Source organism: Aythya marila (assembly GCF_965140915.1).
Source record: "Aythya marila genome assembly, chromosome: 5".
Taxonomy (NCBI): domain Eukaryota; kingdom Metazoa; phylum Chordata; class Aves; order Anseriformes; family Anatidae; genus Aythya; species Aythya marila.
The window spans coordinates 36,316,162-36,334,658 of record NC_139046.1 but is presented as its reverse complement, the minus strand read 5'-3'; the positions used below and the strand labels follow the sequence as shown (position 1 = coordinate 36,334,658).

Sequence of the window (18,497 nt, the reverse complement as noted above, 5' to 3'; positions counted from 1 at the left end):
GGTTTCAGACAAATGAATATGAACATGAATAATCTTAACCCTGCTTTGGGGATGTAAGCTTCTATGGCTTTTTTGTGGTGTCTTGCTATTTTGCCACCTCCTTCCACTGTTTAGCCTTGGTTTCTTTTCCTTGCAAGTCTGCATGCACGTGGCTGAGAGCAAAGGCATACTTGGAGTTTTTCTTTGAGTTCAGGGCTCTCAAAACTGCAGCTGCTGGTGCAGTTACGATGCAGCACTAAGACTGCTGCGAACACATCAGGCAAACCTGTCGTCTTATGATGGGGTCAGTAACTGTCTTTGTTGGACCAGTTTTCTGTCATCAGACAACTTCCAGAGCACTCCAACATCTAGTCATACGTCTGGAAAGAAAGAAACTTTCTTCATAAGGAATCTGGGCTACAATTAGTAGATACCTCTGCTTATTTTTTGATATTAAGAGAGAACCTTTCTATAAAAGAGTTTTGTTGGAGAGGTCTCTGTGAGTACTGCTCTGCAGACTTGCCTGCTACTTAGGCACTTTTTTTCTTCCTCCAGCTCTTGTTTTGTATTGCATTTGTATATTGACCTAAGAATAACCCATGGATGAGTAAGGAGGTGGCAACTTTGGAGATTATCTATATCTTCAAGGAAGAACTGGTCAAGAGAGTAAAGGAAAAGATTCTTAAAACAGGAGTGGACATCCTTATAGAAAGCAACAGTATAAGATCATGCATCCTTAGTGTTAAGGGTCACTTTTTGCTTCTGAAAGAGTCTGTGTAATTTTAGCTGGGGATCCCTCTCCTGAGCTGTGTAATATCTGTTCAGTGTGTGTCTGTTGGGAATGCCCTTGAACGTGGCTGAGATGCTTTTGCCACAAATCACTTATTTCCCTGATTACGTATTAATAATGAAATTCCTGTGGAGCAAGTGCTTCTTGAACAGCACACAGGCACGAGGAAGGCGGCTGCTGCATAAAACCATGTTGGGAATATGGGAATATGTCTGCACAACATCATTTGGGAAGAATTAAATTTGAGTAGTGAACAGAAAAAAGTGGCAAGAATGATTTAAGGATTTGCAATTCTCAAAGAAACTCAAGCTTAAGTTGTAGGCTGATTGTTCCCTACAATTGTCAGTAAAGGCAAGGCAGACTTCTGGCAATAGTCAGCAGATGTTAGCCTGGCAGAAAAGATGACACAGTGCAGGGGCTAAGCAGTACAGCAAGATATTTAAACCAGGGCAGAGGTGCCACTGCTTACTGTAAGGATAAATAACCATGCTGGAAGCAACCCCTTTGTTCTCCTTTTTCAAACAGTTGTGAAGGGATAATGCAGCTGGCTTGTTGAGTTTTCAAATTGTTTGGGAATCTGATTCTGGTGTTGCTGGTGAGATGCTGAAGAAACCCAAACAGCAGCAGCTTTTTCCCTCGGGAATGAAGAGGCAGAGGAGTCTGCCAGTGGTGATGGTTTTAATGCTTTCATACTGTAATGAATACGAGGGCAGGTGTTTATTCATGCTGCCAGTGGCTAGTGTGGTAGCTGCTGTTTGATCTCACACGTGGTAGTAGCACAGGGGAATAAGGAGCTGCTGCCACACTCTTAATTTGGGCAATGGCAGCAGAGCATTGTTGGGCTTGTCTTTTCATCCTTCAGTTGAGGCACAGTTGAGATGGCATCTCTCTCACCCCAGAAATACAGAAAGAGGATCCTCCTGCGTAATCAGGGATGTAGGTGCTTGCAGGGCTTTCAACTGCAGTTTAATTTTTTTATTTTTGAAAGTGTTGCTGTTAATAAAGAATCTGAAAGACCTTAAATAATTTGTAGGTTTTATTTCTGATCCCATGTTATGGAACTTAAAATGTTCAGCTGTTGGACAGGTTTACGTCAATTTGGGATGTCAAGCTAAGCTTATAATGAGCCTTTCCTGCAGTAATGAGAGTTTCGTTACCCAGAACTTGGTTAGCACTTGAGTTTATTTTGTATATAGAATTAATATAGTCTTTTTTTGTGTGTGTATGTGTCAAAGCTTAGTCAGCTTTAGAAGACTAATGAGAGGAAAAAAAAATAAACTCTTCTTAACAAATGCATTTTGATAAACCCAAGTAAGAAACTCAGTAGGTGAAGGTAAGACTTGTGCAGTAAACAGGTGCCACTATTACTCTTCTGACTATTGAAAAGTATTGCGCTGTGGGAGTGGGATTAGATTAAGGTTTTGTTTCAGGCAGAAGATCAAATGGGAGTTAGAAACAAAAACTCAAGCATAAAGTCATGTGAAAATTTTAAACAAAAACAAACAAACAAAAAAGGATTTCCAATATTCCTTACTACAGGAGCTCCGGAATATGTTTACAATTTAGTGTCTATTTTGTTTACACACAGTGCTTAGCTATGGTCCAATATCAGCTATGACCTTTACATTTTTCAAAACTGTAGCAGTACTATGTAACTGATAAAAAGTATACCCATTTCTTTTTTTCCTCCAGCCTTTAAACTCCAAATTCTCTATAGATAATAAACCAATATTGTTATGACACCTAAATATAGAAGGACCTGGTCAGGTACTGTGGTGAAAGGCAGCTTGTACCAAACATGGAGATGTGCAGGAAGGTAACTGCAGTGATTTTGGGGAGGTTTCTGAAGTGTATGTTCTTCATGGGTAGTTGTCCTTTCTTTAGGAACGAAAGGATAAGGGCTGATATTGCATGACTCGTATTATCCATAGTAGGGAAGCCCTTTGGTGCTGCAGTAGGCCATGTGGTTGGTGTGAAAATGCTGTCAATCTGAGGTGGTTGCATAAAATGCAATTCATGCAACTCTGCCATCAACTTTGCTATTTTCTGAAGGTTTGGCTAAATAACTTTAAAGTCACTAACACCTGATTTTTTATTTTTTTTTTAAATGTTGGGTACACGGGGAGTTCCTGAAGTAGGTGATGCATTTACTTCCTTACATATTACTGCAAAAAAAGAGAAATATTTAAAAGATATATTTTTGTTGGAAAATATTTGAGTCAAATTAGTAGTATTCTGAAAGAATAGTAGTATTGTGAAAAAGTAGTCCAAAATACAGACAACTGCTTTTTTTTTTTTCTGTAATGTAACATGGAATGGTCCTGCCCTACAAATCTGGGACACTATCTTGGAATTTGACTTCATCTCTGGGTAAGATTTTTACAGTTAATGCTCAGGTGTAAAGACAGCTTCTTGTGCTGTTGGGAATGCAGTAGTGTGTGAAATAAGCAAAGATAAACACTAAACACCTAAAAAAAAAAAAAAAAAAAAAAAAACAACAACAAATTTTTCTATCACGTCTTGAATGTGCCATTGATTAGACTGAGCAATAAGAAATATTTTGCAACTTGATTATTGCTAATTATATTCACAGCACTTTTGAGTAATTTGCAATCAATTTTGTGGTATATTAAGAGAATTAAAAAAAAAAGTGTGCAGATAGCAGTGACAGTGACTCTAATAATGTGGGTACATGAGATTGTTGTTGATTTTGGCTGCTAACTGTGCGTTTGCTTGAGGCAAAATGATTGCTTTGCGCTTTAGTAAAATCCAAGATAAACACATGGTACTGTGTTATAATTGCTCTTAGATCATGTTTTATGTGATACTTAAAGCCTTTTAAAAAGACCATCATTAAGTCTCTGAGCAAACTGCTACCTTGGGGAATCAGAGCCAGCTGTCAGCAAGGGGGAATAACTACTCTAGTTGTGAAGGGTCCCGAAGGGAGGGAATGGTACAAACACCCCAGTGCTCACCAGTTCTCTGGGGGGAGGACTAGAATGGGAAATCAGCTTCAGAGAACTTCCTTGGAAAAATAGAGAATGGACCAAATTCAGTCTGAAAGCGAAATAAAAAAGCAGTTTCTGAAATGATTTCATGTCCTGGCTTTTATCAGAAGCGTATGATGGAGGCATCTCTAGCCTGTAATAGTGTAGGCATTTCCATACCATTTCAAGGTTCTGGTATTACTGATGTACAGACCTGGCCACAACTGAAAACGTGTTTGCTGGGAAGGACTTTGGAAACTGATAGCTTTTACACCGATGCCTCTATGATGATTATTTACTCTTGTCTCAAGAGAAGTCAGAAGACATCCTGAACTCATCCAAGTGCTGATCATTCTGTGAAAGCTGAGGAAAAAGCTGTAATTAGATTTATTGAGCTGGATGAAACTATAGCACCACTGGAGTAATACCTGCATAGACATCACTAAGACCAGGATCAGGATTTATTGCTTCTCACTGTATGGGTCCACCTCCAAACTAGTCATTCTGGTGCCCTTCCATAGAGATGGAAAGAACTGGGCAATTCTAGACATTAAGTTCAGATGCAGAGCTTTAAACGTGAACAAATTGGATCTTATGCTGTGCACCTTTTGGCTCATTACAGACTTCATCAAATGCTCCTAAGTCCTTGTCAATACACAGAGAGCAAGCATCTTGCTCCTACTGCTGGAGCTGACATAGTAACAGGAGAGAGCTCAAATCTATCTGGAGAAGGTTTGTTAACATAACAAGTCAAGTGTTGCGTTTTTCTAGCTGTGTTTACTTAACAAAATGCTCTTGCAACGCCCACAGACCACTGTTCTCCAGCAGTGGCTGTGGAAATGGGCTGAGGTGGCCCTGCCACGTTGCAGCTGGGATGCAGTGGGACTCTAAGGAGAAATTATTTAATGGTGAATAGTAAACAGGATTTAGCAAATGAGCTGAGACATGACTGCTGCATACCCAAACTGAAGTGTTCTCAGCTGGGTATCTGTAACTTCAGCTCCTGAATTGCAGCTAAAGGAGTTGGAATAGGAGAAATAACCTTTCTTTGGGGAGGGAGGTGGAAGGAGAAAGTCTTTGTCAAAAAACATGTCCACCAAAATCAAATATACTCTTCTATGTGATCTCCTTGCTCAGAAGCATTTCTTCAGGATGCTTCTGGGTTGGGACTTCCATTAAGGTGCTGGACTGTAACAGTAGTGGTGGGTGACCGAGTGAGAAATGAAATGCCTGCTCTTTGTTTTATCAAACAGGTGCAGTGCCATACCTACACGGGATACTGCTGGTGTGTGACACCTGATGGCAAGCCTATTAGCGGTTCTTCTGTACAGAACAAAACTCCTGTATGTTCAGGTACTGTGGGAGTGGCTTCAACAAACACCTATTTGGTTAACTGAAGGGGCATGGGGAGGACATTTCCAATTTAGAGTGCTTAATCTTTTCAGGTGACTTGGCCAGTTTACCCAATTTAACACTGCAGTTGCTGCTCGTATCTCCCTGTTTGTTTGCTGGCTTTTGGAACCTGCAAGGAAGCGTGGGCTATGGCATTTTCACCTGGCAACTAGGGTGCAAGGCTTACTGGGGAAAAAACGCTAAAGTAATAGAGTGGAACCATGGCTTGTGGTAGCTGAGGCAAAAGCCACAGAACTGCTGTGTACACCAAACCCAGGAATCTCCATAACAGATGGGATAACTGTTTTCCATGTGCAATATTTTAAAGAAATGGTTCTCAGGCTGAATTGAGTTGGGTCATAGAATCTTGTTGCCTTCACAGGCTGTCAGAGCAGCATTTAAGCTTCCCAAATCATCATCTTCTGTGCTTAAACCAAACTGAAGCGTTTCTCCCTGCAGTCAAATACAGCATCCTATGGCTGGATGGGATGGGGCTGGGGGAGGGCTCTTGATTTTCATATGGCCTTAGCTTTATGAGCTGCAGTGAGCAGAGCTGCTGTGGCAGCAGCAGCACACCAGGCACAGGAAGGGATGGGAAGCTGTTCTGTGCTGTTTGAGAGAATTCAAGGGCAACACTAGAATCATGTCCATCTGCCCCCACAAAAGAGAAAGACGGTTGAGAGTAGGATTGTCTAATGTATTAAGTAATGCCATGCAGGGACTGCTGCCTCCGGCATCATGCTTTGCAATCTGCACCCCAAAGGTATTTGATGCACTGCTGCTCTCACACATTGCCATGTTTGCCTGTTAGATTGGGTGCATGGCAACAGTCAAACTTTTTTTTTTTATTATTATTTTTTTTAAATCCTTCTCTCTTTGTTCACATCCTCTTTGCTTTAGGGTGTGTTGTGGTAATAAGTAAATGTAGTGACTTGCATGAGGATTCAAGTTAAGTCGGGGAGCTGTCTGGGGACTAGTGAGTCAAATACTGTAGCTTTAGGGGATGCTTAGTGTTTTACAGGTACACGGAAATAAAATAAGATTAATATCCTATTTTTGTTTAAGGTAAAATGCTACAGTAATTTGGCTTAAGCCTTAGAGCATGACTTTCTTCCATCGTTTGCTAGATATGTTTTTGGTATGGCATTTTTAGAGGACGTTTTGCTGATTTGCTCACTTAATCTTGAGCTGTTTATAAAATTGTCTTACCAAGAACCTAGAGTCATTGTGTTTTGTGGGACATGCAGATGTTAGCCTATGACAACTAATATTGTGTATGTGCTTCCTACTTGTGATTGAGTGGTAGACCTGTGATGAACAGATCTGCAAGTGAAAGTACCTAGGCAATAAAGCTTAAGGCTTGTCTTGACTGGACTCTTGGGCCTGTCAGAGCTGCCTCCTTGGAACTGACTTTAGAGCCACGTTTCCTGCATGATCAGTAATCACTAAAACTGTTTAATAATGTGCACAGCAGAAGCATTTTCTTGGGAATAAAGCTATTCCAAAAAAAAAAAAAAAGAAAAAAAAAAAAGCTTGTCATAGATTTTTATATTTTCATAACAGATTTAAGAAAGCCTTTATTATCTGCTCAAGTTTTAGTGTAAAATTAATGACGCAGCAAACTACAGAAACAAGTGCAGAATCATATATATAATATGAAGCTTGAAGTGTATATTAGAAAAAACAGGATGTGTCCTATTTGAGTACATGCTGGATCTTATCCAATGTCCCTTCTCAAACAGCTGGGGATGTTCAGGGCTTGGTTGAAATCCATTTTCTGGAAATTGTCCCACTTAATCCCTTCCTTTAGAATACTGCCCCTTGCATTCCCTGTGCACTCTCACCACCTGTTTTTGATTTGTTCTTCCTGACGTTTGCAAACCAAAGAAGTGACTCTTATTGATCTTTCCCTCTTGCCCTTGGATTTATTCCAGGTTTCTTACTAGTGCACTGCTGTGTTGAGCTTTTTCAAATCACTGGATCCAGCTACTAAAGATTTCTTGTTTACCCACATCCTGATCTAACATCCTTAATGCATAAAACTTTCATATGCTCTCCTAGTTGGTTGAAGCCACAGGATCTCTGAATCCTAAACCAAGCTGTTGGCAAGTAAATAGACACTTTGTAGGCTTAGATGTTGATTGTTTGCATGTAACATTACATGTTTTGTGTGATTGTTCAACACCTAAAAAGTTGTCTTTTTTCTTTCCTTTTTTTCCCCTTTAGGTTCTGTAACTGATAAACCATCAGGCCAGGGTAACTCAGGAAGGAAAGGTGAGTGGAGTCCTGTGCTTCAGCAAGTTGTTTTGTAATAGCAGTTGCCCAGCCAAGTCTGTGACATAACATAGAACCTGGGTTTCTAAACAGCTTTGTGTGTGAGGGGCTTACATGCCTTTAGACCTTCCCCTGCAGTAGGACAAGTAAGATGACAGTCTGTGCATCACCCTTGGGTGATGCCAGCCAGGGTTGTCCTGTCCCAGGTGTAGTATCCAGCATTTGCTTATGTTGAACTTCATGTGACTGGTGATTGATGAGCTGACTGCTCAGCCCTCTAATTTGCCAAGATCTCTCTGCAAGGCTGCTCTGCCCTTGAGAGAGTCAACAGCTCCTCCCAATTTAGTGTCATCTGCAAGCTTACTCAGTATGCCTTCAAGTTCTGCATCCAAGTCATTTATCATTTATCACCCGTAATGTTCTGGTTTTGTCTAGCTGTATGCTGGACACTTTTCCCAGAAGGATACTGTGAGAAACAATATTGAAAGCTTAATTGAAATCCAAAAAGTTTACATAAACTGACTTCCCTTGGTTGACGATGTGGGTACCCTTGACATAAAAGGAAATAAAGTTCATTAAACAGGATTTTTGACCCATATTGGCTGTGACCAATGACCGCATTGTCTTTCAAGTGTTTTTTGATAACTCCCAGGATAATTTTCTCCATAATTCAGTTCATCCATAATTCAATTCAAATCAATTACTTCTGAGACTTCAGGAAAATGCCTACCTTGATGCCTAATTTTAATTTGAAAAACATCTTCCATGCTGGGACTGTCCAGTCCCAAAGACACTTAACAGAAATTATAGGTGATGCATTTTGAGAGTATCTGCTGTACAGTCTGCTGGTTGTATATGGTAGCTTAGGAAAAGGTAGGGAAAAGAAAGATGCAAAGAGACCTACTTATTTAAGCCTGAATGCTGAAGTGTGCTTCTTACTTCAGATAAGGATGTGTCTCTATAAACCTGTAATTATGTGTTAAACTTCACAGCCTGTGTAATTGCCACCTGAACACATTGTTATCATGCTTTTAATACAATTGTTGTTAGCCTAGCCTAAAATACAAGCAAATCAAGTAGCTCTTGCAATCTGCATTATTTTAGAGTGGGGGTTGTTTGTAGGTTTCGTACCTGAGTAGTTCAGGTCTGTTCTGGAATTGGAAGCAGCTGATACTGGATTTCTTAAGAAACAGAGCAAGGGGGAAAATGTTGGAGTTTTTTTTTTCCCCCTACCTCACCCCTTTTATTAACTCAAAAGCTGGAACATACAGAAGAAGAGAACTATAAATGAAAGGAATTAATCTAAAATTTGTAATATAATTTGACTGTTCTTGGTGCTCCCTGTGGCATCCTATTTTAAGAATGCTAAGCTTGGTCACGTGGATGGAAAGACATTCTATGCAGTCAGTAGCCGTCAAGAAAAGGAAAACATCTTCCTTTTGGCCAGCATGCTTCAAGCAATCATGTAAACTTTACATCCCCTCCAATTCTGAGTGTTCATCTGTTGAAAGCCCCCCCACAAGCCTTTCTCCATTATGTCAGAAAAATCCTGGTGAACAATTATTAAATAACCTGTACAGGACTTTTAAAATGTGAAATGATTTGAAATGAAATAATTTGGTTTAACCTCTGGGGGAGTTAGCATTATTCTTCTGGCTTGTGAAGAGTGTTTGGTCTAGAAATTAATTTGCACTTATCAGTGCTTCTTTTTGACCTATTGCTGTGATGCAGAATTCCAGTATTGGGTTTTGTGGAAAGCAAGCCAGTACCAAGAACAGGCAGCCTGGCTTCCTTAAAGCAAATCATTCACAGGAGCCCTGGCTTCTCTGAAGGCTAGTGACTAGCCAGCATGGCTATAACCATGTTTTAGTGGAGCATTCTGAGTCTTTCTGCACAGATAGACCTTTGCAGGAAGACAAACAGGACATGATGAAGAGGAGAGGAGCCCAGCAGGAACTGGGTCAATGATGACTTCGTAGAGGCACATTTTGGAAACTTCTGAAGCAGTCACTTTGAGCAACTGCCATCTGACTTAGCTTTTGGAATTTCCACACTCCTCTTTCCACCCCTGGATGAGAGTCCCTGGGTCAAATCCTATTATCTGGCACAGAATAGGCTCTTTCAGGAGGTGAAGGAATAGCTAAGACTCTCAGATGTGATTTCCTTTATCCCATTCATACAGGAATGTAAAATATGGAGCTAATAAACTTTGTATGATGTTGATGCCTTTCAAGTCTTCAGGGCAAAATAGTTCTTTGGATAGAGGCTGCTCTGCCTAGGGAACCATTCAGGTGGATAGCCTTAGGCTATTAGGTAACAAGTGAAAGGGGAGACTTTAGTAGCATTATTAGCTGCCCTCTAGGAGAGACAAATTAATGTTGGAAGAGGAAAAGGACCGGCTGTCGGTAATAGCTCTCTTTCTTCAAATGTTTTGGCTTACTTTGTAGAGGTCAATAGGTATGATGGAGAAGATGTAAAGTAACACGTGCTTCCTGTTCACAGGCTGTCTCATTACTGATGAAAAGAAAATGAAATGGTTCTATGGTCATTGGCTTGATATGTAGTTCCAGAAGTGGCTCTGTGGAGCTTTCTGCAGAGAACAGGCAAAAGTGCTGGCAAGAAATCCTTTTTATTTTTAAATCCCGTGCTCTGGTTGTCCATGTTCTCATTGCTGCTGTTTCTGTATGATGTAATGCCAGTTACTCATATAATTTGCCCTGTAAGGTAATTTAAATCAAATCAAATTGGCACCAAATTTAAAACTTTAAAATAGCCAGTACTGATTTGTTCTGTGTGTGTGGAGTGCTCAGCTGCTGGAAGGCAAAGACGTGGGCCCAGGGAAACAGTGACTGATTCTTATATGGTAGCATGGAAGCCTGGATTCTCCAGGACTTGCAGTTCAGACTTTTACCACTGTTCCTCCTGTCTGAATTCAGCCTGCTTGAATTTTTTTATAAACAAAGTCCTTTCAGGTTTGTCCATCTGACCCACGAAAGGACCTCTCATCCCCTCCATCTCTAAGGCCTAGTGCCCTAATGTAACGCAGCTCAGTGCCAAATGTTTGTCCCAAGTTATCATTCATCAGGTGCACTGAAGCTTGATAAAGCTTTTGTGCTTCCACTGTCATTGCCCTCTCCTCAAGCCTTTTTGGAGTAAACTAACACTCTAGTTCTGTTTTCTTGCATGGTGCACTGTGCTGTTCTGTACTAAGGGACAGGTTTTCCAAATATTTCAGTCCATGCCTTTAACAAAGCGGGGAGTGTTGAGGTAATACTGCCTCTCTGGCAGTGCTTGGACCCAACACCACCCAGTACCGTATGCCCTGGCATCCTCGCTTGAAGAGAACTGCCCACTGTATGAGCACAGGGCGATGGGAAGTACAGCTTTTGGGCTGCTGGTGAGGGTTGGTGATGGTGATGGTTGTGCAGCCCTTCCTGCATAGCCAGCCTACTGATGAAAATGGTCATTCAGTTGACCACCATGCTGTGAGAGTAGTGAGGCTTTGAACAAATGACTTGGGGAACTATGTTATGTTAAGATGCTCTAAGCTTGGTTCTCCAGGTGGACTGAGTGATCCTGAAGTGAAAACGAGGAAGGACACTCCTTACCTAGAAGATGAAGTAGTCCAGCCAGGCTGACACACGCTGTTCCTTCAGGCAGGTGCAGAACAAGTCCCCAGGACCCTTGTCAGAGGCTGCAGTTATTCCTGGGTGGGATTAAGATATCCAGAAACTGCAGATTTCTGTCACTGTCTGTTCCATATTCCTGCTTGTGCCTTGTACACTGCTTTCTTATAAGGAGCTTCTTGCACTAATTTACTCCAGCTGCTGCTTAGTTTGAAAGCCTGAGAGACTTGGAAGATGCACACAGTCCCCTAGAGTGCTGGATATCCATCCCCCCCCCCTCCCACTGGGAACTTCTTAATATTTTAAGATGCAGCAAAAGGCATCCTTGGAGCCAACATGACTGGATTTCTTCCCTGCCTAAAGAATGCAGATTGTTCCTTTCCAGCCAAAGGCAAGTTGTGCCACACGTTGGAAACAAAACAAGCAAGCACAAAACAAAACTTTATTTTCTTTATCTGTGGAATGTTGGTGCTTTAGGACTCAAAGATGCAGACTTGGCATATTGCAACCACGAGTAGCATTTTTTCACAGTCACCAAGCAAATTTTAAAAAGTAGGCTGCTCAGGAGACAGGGATAATAAGAAATCATGTAGCTGCTTTTTATCTTCATTAAATCATGCAGTCTTCCTACTTAAAACTGGAAGCAGAGTGAATTAAAATTGAAGAAAGATCAGAAAAGAGAGAAGGTGAAAATCGAGGTGGGGATAATGGTTTGTTAGTCATTGTAACTATTCTGGATGCCGTCTTAATATCATTTTAAATAAACTGAATGAAAGAAATGGGAAAGGAAGTGCATTCTCTAATCTGGGATTAAAAGATGATGCAAGTGCAGGTAAATATGGGCTGGCTGAACTGTTGATGTCAGTCATTGTGAAGTCTTGCATGGTATGTATGAACTCCTTTCTTCTTTCATGAAGTCTCTTGCAGTGTGTGAAGTTCCAAGCCTGTTTTGACTAGCTTTGTTTCCCGGTTGCAAAAGCTGGCAACAACATCTGCAGTTCCCTGAGCCTGGGGCAGGTACGGTGATGTTAGTGGAATGTGAGCTCTGATGGCCCCACAGGAGACAAAGTCTGGGTGGAGATGTTTTACGCTTACTGTCTTACGTGCAGGCATTGAATTCAGTGCTTTGACTTTCCCATGGAGTTGCGAAAAGCTTTGCCCAATGAGTCTGCAGACAAGTTGAGTTTCTGCAAGAAAGCACTGAGGCAATTTGAAGAACCTAAGATAAACAACTTAAAATTCCTGTCAATTAAAAATCTGGAATGGGGTTCCTCCTTGTGGGTTTAGCTGCACGAAACGGGCACAGAGGAAAATCGCAGTTGGAGCTGTGGGCAAGTGGGCCCATTCTGTGGCTCTTTTCCTGCTGGCTTCCAAGAGCCTTACTTGCAGCAAATGTTAATGGACTAGTTGTGCCGCCAGTAGACTGAGCAATTTGAATCAGTAATGAGCCATTAGTCTGAGTCAGTAATTAGACCGAGAAGTAAAGGGTGAATGCTCTCCTCAGGCAAACCTAAGCGGAGGACGGCTTGTGCTAATGTAAATAAATGGAAGTGTTTGTACATGGAGACCTGGAAGCTTTGTCTGCTGGTGGTAAGAAGTCAGGTGCAGCCAGCACCAATTCACCTGCTGCCTGCTCGCGGGGAGGGGAACATCCCGCCTCTGCAGCAGTTAGTACATCTCACAAGTATGAACAGAGAGATAACATCTTGACAAAAACGTCCTACTCCGTAGACAGGGCTGTCAAAGGTGTATGTGACTGAAAGCTGAGACTTTAGTCTTTGCCTTCTCTGTTTTTTTTCTGGATTCATCAAGGTACTGATTGAATGTGAAGCAGAGCTGCGCTGTTGCACAAACCAAGCTTCAAGCACTCAATTATTACTGCCTCTCTAACCCAATAAATAATGAGAAAATGCTTTGTGATGACTTTAGCAGCTTGTAGTAGCTACAGGAAAGACAGAGTATCACATGGCCTCCATCAGTGAGGTGAAAGAAATACAAGTTTACTTGGGCAGAATGAAGTCAAGCGGTGGTTATAACTGGTGGTCACCATCTCATGATGAATTTCTTGCAGAACATAGGCAGGTACTGAGTCTGCAGTGCTACTCACACAATTCTGGATCCTGTGTGTTACTTATTTTGAGATAAATAATATCCCAATTTGTAAGTCTGGATGAGAGAGAATTTTCAGGCAAAGATTGCTTGCTGAACTGTTTGTCGCCTGTAGTATTCCTAAGCAAGAACTGACACTTTCTGTCAGGTCTTTTCTTGGTAAAATATAGACAGACGTACACAAATTGTCTGTGTAGTGTAGCTATGTGGAGAGTCAGGCTGTGCTATGCACGGGTAAATCATCTGCTCCTGACAGCATCAGACTTGCTGTGGTGGTGCTATATGAATGCTCCAAGCTCTTCACGTGCAAAAGCTTTATTTGCCCCACCATGTGACAGTGGCTTGCTGTGAAATTGGTGTGAGAACTCAGGTGGCTGAAGAGGAGCTGGGAGAAGTTAGGGCAACAGTAAAGCTGCATAGGTCCTGCAAAGGCCTCAGTGAGCTGCGAATAAAATATTCTGTAGATGAAGTTTGCAGTACATAAATTTCTGATTAGCACATATTTGTATTTCCAAGCAAACTTAGGGTGGGAATTAAAATTTGCTTTTCCATTTAAAAAAATAATAAAAAAGAATCTGTAAATATAACTAATCTGTAGGCTTGTCTGTTTGCAGATGTTAAGAATTCAGTCTAGTTCTTATCGCTGTTCCTATATCATACGCGGTATGCAAATTTGCTGTTAAATGACAATCAAATGTAATTGTAGAAAGCAAGTGAATTTCACAGATATAGCAGACTGTAGTTTGCCAGTGGTGCTAATAGTACTAGCTTTGTAAGATAGAGAACCCAGCTCTTACCTGAGAATCCTGATCAGTTTCTCTAAGAGGAGAGGCATGTAGTTTCTCAATACTACGGATACTGGACCACTTTTCGAGGACAGAGCAATGTTCTAGGAAGCACCTAGATTTGTCATGCTAATCAAACAGAGTTTTTGAAATATTAAGGACGAGAAGAAATATTCAACCTCAAAATTGTTACGTAAACAGTAGAATTAAAAACAATCCTTTTGGATCCCCCACATCACTGACTTGTCTGAAATTGTTTAGCTTTTCATCAAGACGTTTTCTGTGGGCCTCAGAACATATGTATCAAATTTGAGGCTGGAGAAAGTTTCATTGGCAAGTTTAAGCAGAAGGCAAATTTTGTTTTAAAGTATATTTTGTTTGATATAATGCAAGAATTCTGCTTTCATCTATAAAGAACTAGTTCTAATCTGTAGGTTAGTCTATATAATATGACTTAATAAAATTGTAGTTTACAAGTGTTGTTATAGCAATCTACAGACTATTTATGTCTGTAATGTCTTAAGGACAGCTGTAAAGGTTTTTAAATGATTAAGTCATGGTATTGAGCAGCCTGGTGAGTAGATCTAATAAGCAGGCTAACAATTGATTAAGCAACATCTGTTAAAGTATTATTAACTGTTTATGTGCTATACATAGATTTCTGGTGTCTGACCAATTACAGCTTGCAGAGAAAAGAAATAGTTCTAGGGACTGTGGGCTGCTTTTTGTTGAAGCACTTCATAGCTCTGTGGCCTCAACACCTTTTCTTTTTTAAAGAGTTGTTAAAAAAAAAAATAAAATCTTCCTAAGCTATTCAAGTATGTGGATCAGCATGCCAAGATGCTATCCTATTACAGTATGTATTTCTCTAGATCCTTTCAAACAGCATTGTTACAACTTTGAAATTAATAATCCTAGACTTCCTGTCTTCTGTAGCTCTTTTTTACTTAAAAACAAACCTGAGGATAAATTGGAGGAATTGATGTGTTTTCAGATAAATTAACCTAAAATATTTTTTTTACCAATCTAACATGATCCTATTTTGTTTGAGTATTTGTATCCTGCAAAAGAATCTAGACATCTAACTGTTGTTTTTCCTCAAACCAGAGTAATGTAATGGGAAATTTATTTTAAATTTTGGGGGTGGTGGTTCTAGTTGAGTGGCTGGAATTACGCTCCTTTCAGGCCCTTTACCCAATGAGTTGTATCAACATCTCTCTCTACAGGAGATAAGCTACAAAACTGTGATGGGAAAGCTTGAATGCATGCAGTGTGTGTGCTCATAAGTAAGGTACGGGGAGGCTGGATGGGCAACCACAATCTTCCTGAGATGGCACCTATGGGAACTAAAGCACAGCTTCAATAATGGTTTCCCTTCATATGTACTCATCTGTTTTATTTTTTGTTTTATATTGACATCAAGGAAAATGTGTTACAAAATACTTTGATAACAGGAAGGGATGGGAGAAGCCTTCCTCAGGGACTGCATTTCTCTGGGCTGCATCCATGCCTTTTACTACATGTTACTGTGCTCAGCTTGGAGCTCAGGTTCTGACAGGACCTTCAGATGCTGCAGCAAGGCCATCCTTAAGTGTAAGGACGTGGCAGGTTTCAACTTGACTGTTCAGCTGCTCGCAAAAACACCTTTAGTTGATAATGGCTTTTAAGTTCAGTCAAACTTATCTTGAGCAGTCAATCTGTAGATGTCTGGCAGTCTGTAACAACACAGAATGATCTTCCTCCTCATAAAATACAAATATTTTAAGTTTGAGAATGAGGTGTCACTTGTAGCTGAACAGTTTCATGTTTGTGATCCATATTCAGTACATACTGAATATGGATTTTGTGATCCATATTCAGTACATACTGAATATGGATCACATCTCAAGCACGTTAGGTTCTTTGGAGGCCCTTCCAGCACAACTCAGTTACTCTACTTACTCATTTGCCTCCTTCAATTTTTCTTTATCCCTTCCCTTATACAGAAAAACTATTCCTTCAGTTTCATAATCAAATATAAAAACTGCTTTAGACTAAACACAGATCTTGGAGTGAACTACCTGGGATGATACTGTTAGAAAGCAGAGTTGCGCTCACTCAGAGTTCTGAATTCTGCTCTTAATGGTCTGAGAGGAAAGACAAAAAAACAACCTGCAAAAAAGAAACAATGGAAAAAAAAATATTTTCCTCTCTTTCCCTAGTTTGCACGCATGCAATGTACATGTAGCGGTGAGGTATCCATTCTCTTTGCCTGCAAGGAAATGAAAAGGCGTATTGTAAGCCCAAGGCCGGTCTGGTTGTCAGCCAGGAATTAGTCCTCTAAAGGAGAAAGGGAGAGGGGCTGGCGAGAGAAGAGGCAGGAGGGGGGGCTGGAAGGGTGAAAGTACACTTTGAGATAGGTTCAGTGCACATGGCTAGAGATGCAAGGGGTCTTGTGCTTCCTTGGCGTGCAGGTGTCGGGAGAAAGGAAGGGAGCTTGTGTTCTAATACACAGGCATGTGTCTGGGGGAGCAGGGTCAAAAATTTAGACTATTTACTTAATCCCCTGGAACGGCTTTTTTTCTCTTCTGTTTTCTTTTTGTGTTTAACAGACTGCTTTACAGGGGACACGTGTGGTAATTAACACATGCAGCTGTAGGGCTTCAGCCATATGTCTGAATTTCAAATGGCCATTGATCTGGGAAATTTGCTGCCGTCACCACCCCCCACTTGTAGGTTGTATTCCTTGAAGATGTAGGGCGGTTTATAGAGCCTTTGCCTTGAAGAGACCAGCGCTGGAAGGAGAGGAGTGAAAGGGAGTCTGTCTGATCTTGGGGAGAGAGGGAAGAAAGACTGAGATCCTAATCACACCCTTCGTGCCCCTTGCCCCAGGCCACCATATATTTCAGGTAGCTACCACAACATTCCCAAAGCTAGGAATATGATCACTGCTCATAAGAAACTTGCTCAACAATCATTATTTTCTTCTCTCAGTGAAGCAATTTAAGATTAAAATCACAATATCCTTGCCTGCCTTTCAGGCGTGTGCTCCCTCTTCCACAGCTGCAGGTATCCGCTCTCTTGCAGAGTCTGGAAGCAGCAAGGTGAGAGTTGGCTGTGGGCTCTGAGCAGCCTTCTGTGAGAGGTAGTCAAGGGGGGAGAGGGGGAGTAGCAAAAGCTCCTTCACATCAAAGCTGAGGGTCCTCGAAGTAGACATCTGATATATTGTGGGTAGAATTGAACCAGAGACTAAACAAAACAGTCATATGGTGGCTGTTGCTTTTGTCTAAGTGTGATCAGGCAGCTGCTAACAGTGCTACAGAGCCTTCTGCGGACTTCTGCACAAGTCTGGGGGAACATCAAGTGCTGAAGTCTTATTATGAGACACTGTGTCTTAAAATACATATTTGTGCAGATTTTTTTAGCTCCATTTTATTTCAAATGTTTTTTCAAGGCAGAAGGAGCCAAGCAGAAGATGGTTCAAACTTGAGATACCACGGTTTAAAATCCTGCAGTATCTATCATACTACTGGTGCTTAGTGGGTGAGATAAAAACATATGTTCCTACCAAATGGGAAGCTATAAAAAAAAAAAGATACATCTGTCCTCTTCCTCTTCCCACCCTTCAGTCTATTTTTAGCTTTCTTGTTGGTGTGTGTATATTCAGAGAAGGCTGGCTACTGTGGATTCCTTGGTCTCATCACTGCACGGTGTAAGTAATGCTGACACTACGGAGGTGTTGCTACTCTGGGAAGAAAAGCACGTTGCTAACAGTGAGCACATGCTCCAACTCTTGCTGAAGTGTGACTGTGATTTACCCAGCCCTTATAATCCTGCTGTTCTGTTTCCCTGTGTTCTGCCTCTGTGTCCTCTCCACCTTCCTGGAGAAGTTTTGTGCCAGGACTGCCAGCACCAAGCATGTACCATATTGCTTCTTCTGACTTAATTTCCTTTTCTCACCTTGATACTATGGACAGTGCTCCGTTTTGGGACAAGATGGCCTACTATCCCTTCTGCAGATTGGCATGAGATTTTCCAAATAATTTGGTCATAATGACAAGCACTTGGATACAACTTCTGTTACACAGATGCAGGGCCCAGTTCTCCTTTATTCACTGTTAAAACTGTTAACTAAATTTACAACTTCTATAGTTCTTGCTTTCAATCATCTCTCTCCCTGAAGTTCTTGCAGGGGGCTTGCAGTTTGTATGCTGCAAGTTTTACATTCTGAAATTATCTGCTGAGAAATAAAAGTTCAGTGTGTAGAGGTTGGGACCAGCATTTACATATGGTGTTTCTAGGCAAACTGTATGCTGGGGCCAATGGACTGTAGGCCAAAGTGATTTTTAATGTTTTCTCTGCTGCTGTCTAGTTGATTTCATCAGGCACATGAAAAATACAAAGGAAAATTAATTTTGGCACTGTGGGATTGGCAATATGCTCATTTTTCAAGGTAGAAATAATACAGAGTTTATACAGTCACTAAGAAATTACTTTTTAAATTATTTGCTGGAAGCAAGAACAGCAACAGAATAGAGAAGATACAGCAGTAATGGGGAAATATTGCCTTCTTCCA

The 18,497-nt window shown here is 41.0% G+C and overlaps 1 protein-coding gene across 5 annotated transcripts in view; it reads left to right on the top strand.

Moving 5' to 3' along the window:
• The window catches only part of SMOC1 (SPARC related modular calcium binding 1), a 123,977-nt gene that overhangs the window by 49,717 nt on the left and 55,763 nt on the right, over positions 1-18,497 (top strand). For all 5 annotated transcript variants that reach the window (XM_082762678.1, XM_082762680.1, XM_082762679.1 and 2 more), the window contains exons 4-5: positions 5,010-5,109; positions 7,375-7,422. In XM_082762678.1, the coding sequence (XP_082618804.1) occupies positions 5,010-5,109; positions 7,375-7,422 (148 nt within the window). The remainder of the gene's footprint in view (positions 1-5,009; positions 5,110-7,374; positions 7,423-18,497) is intronic.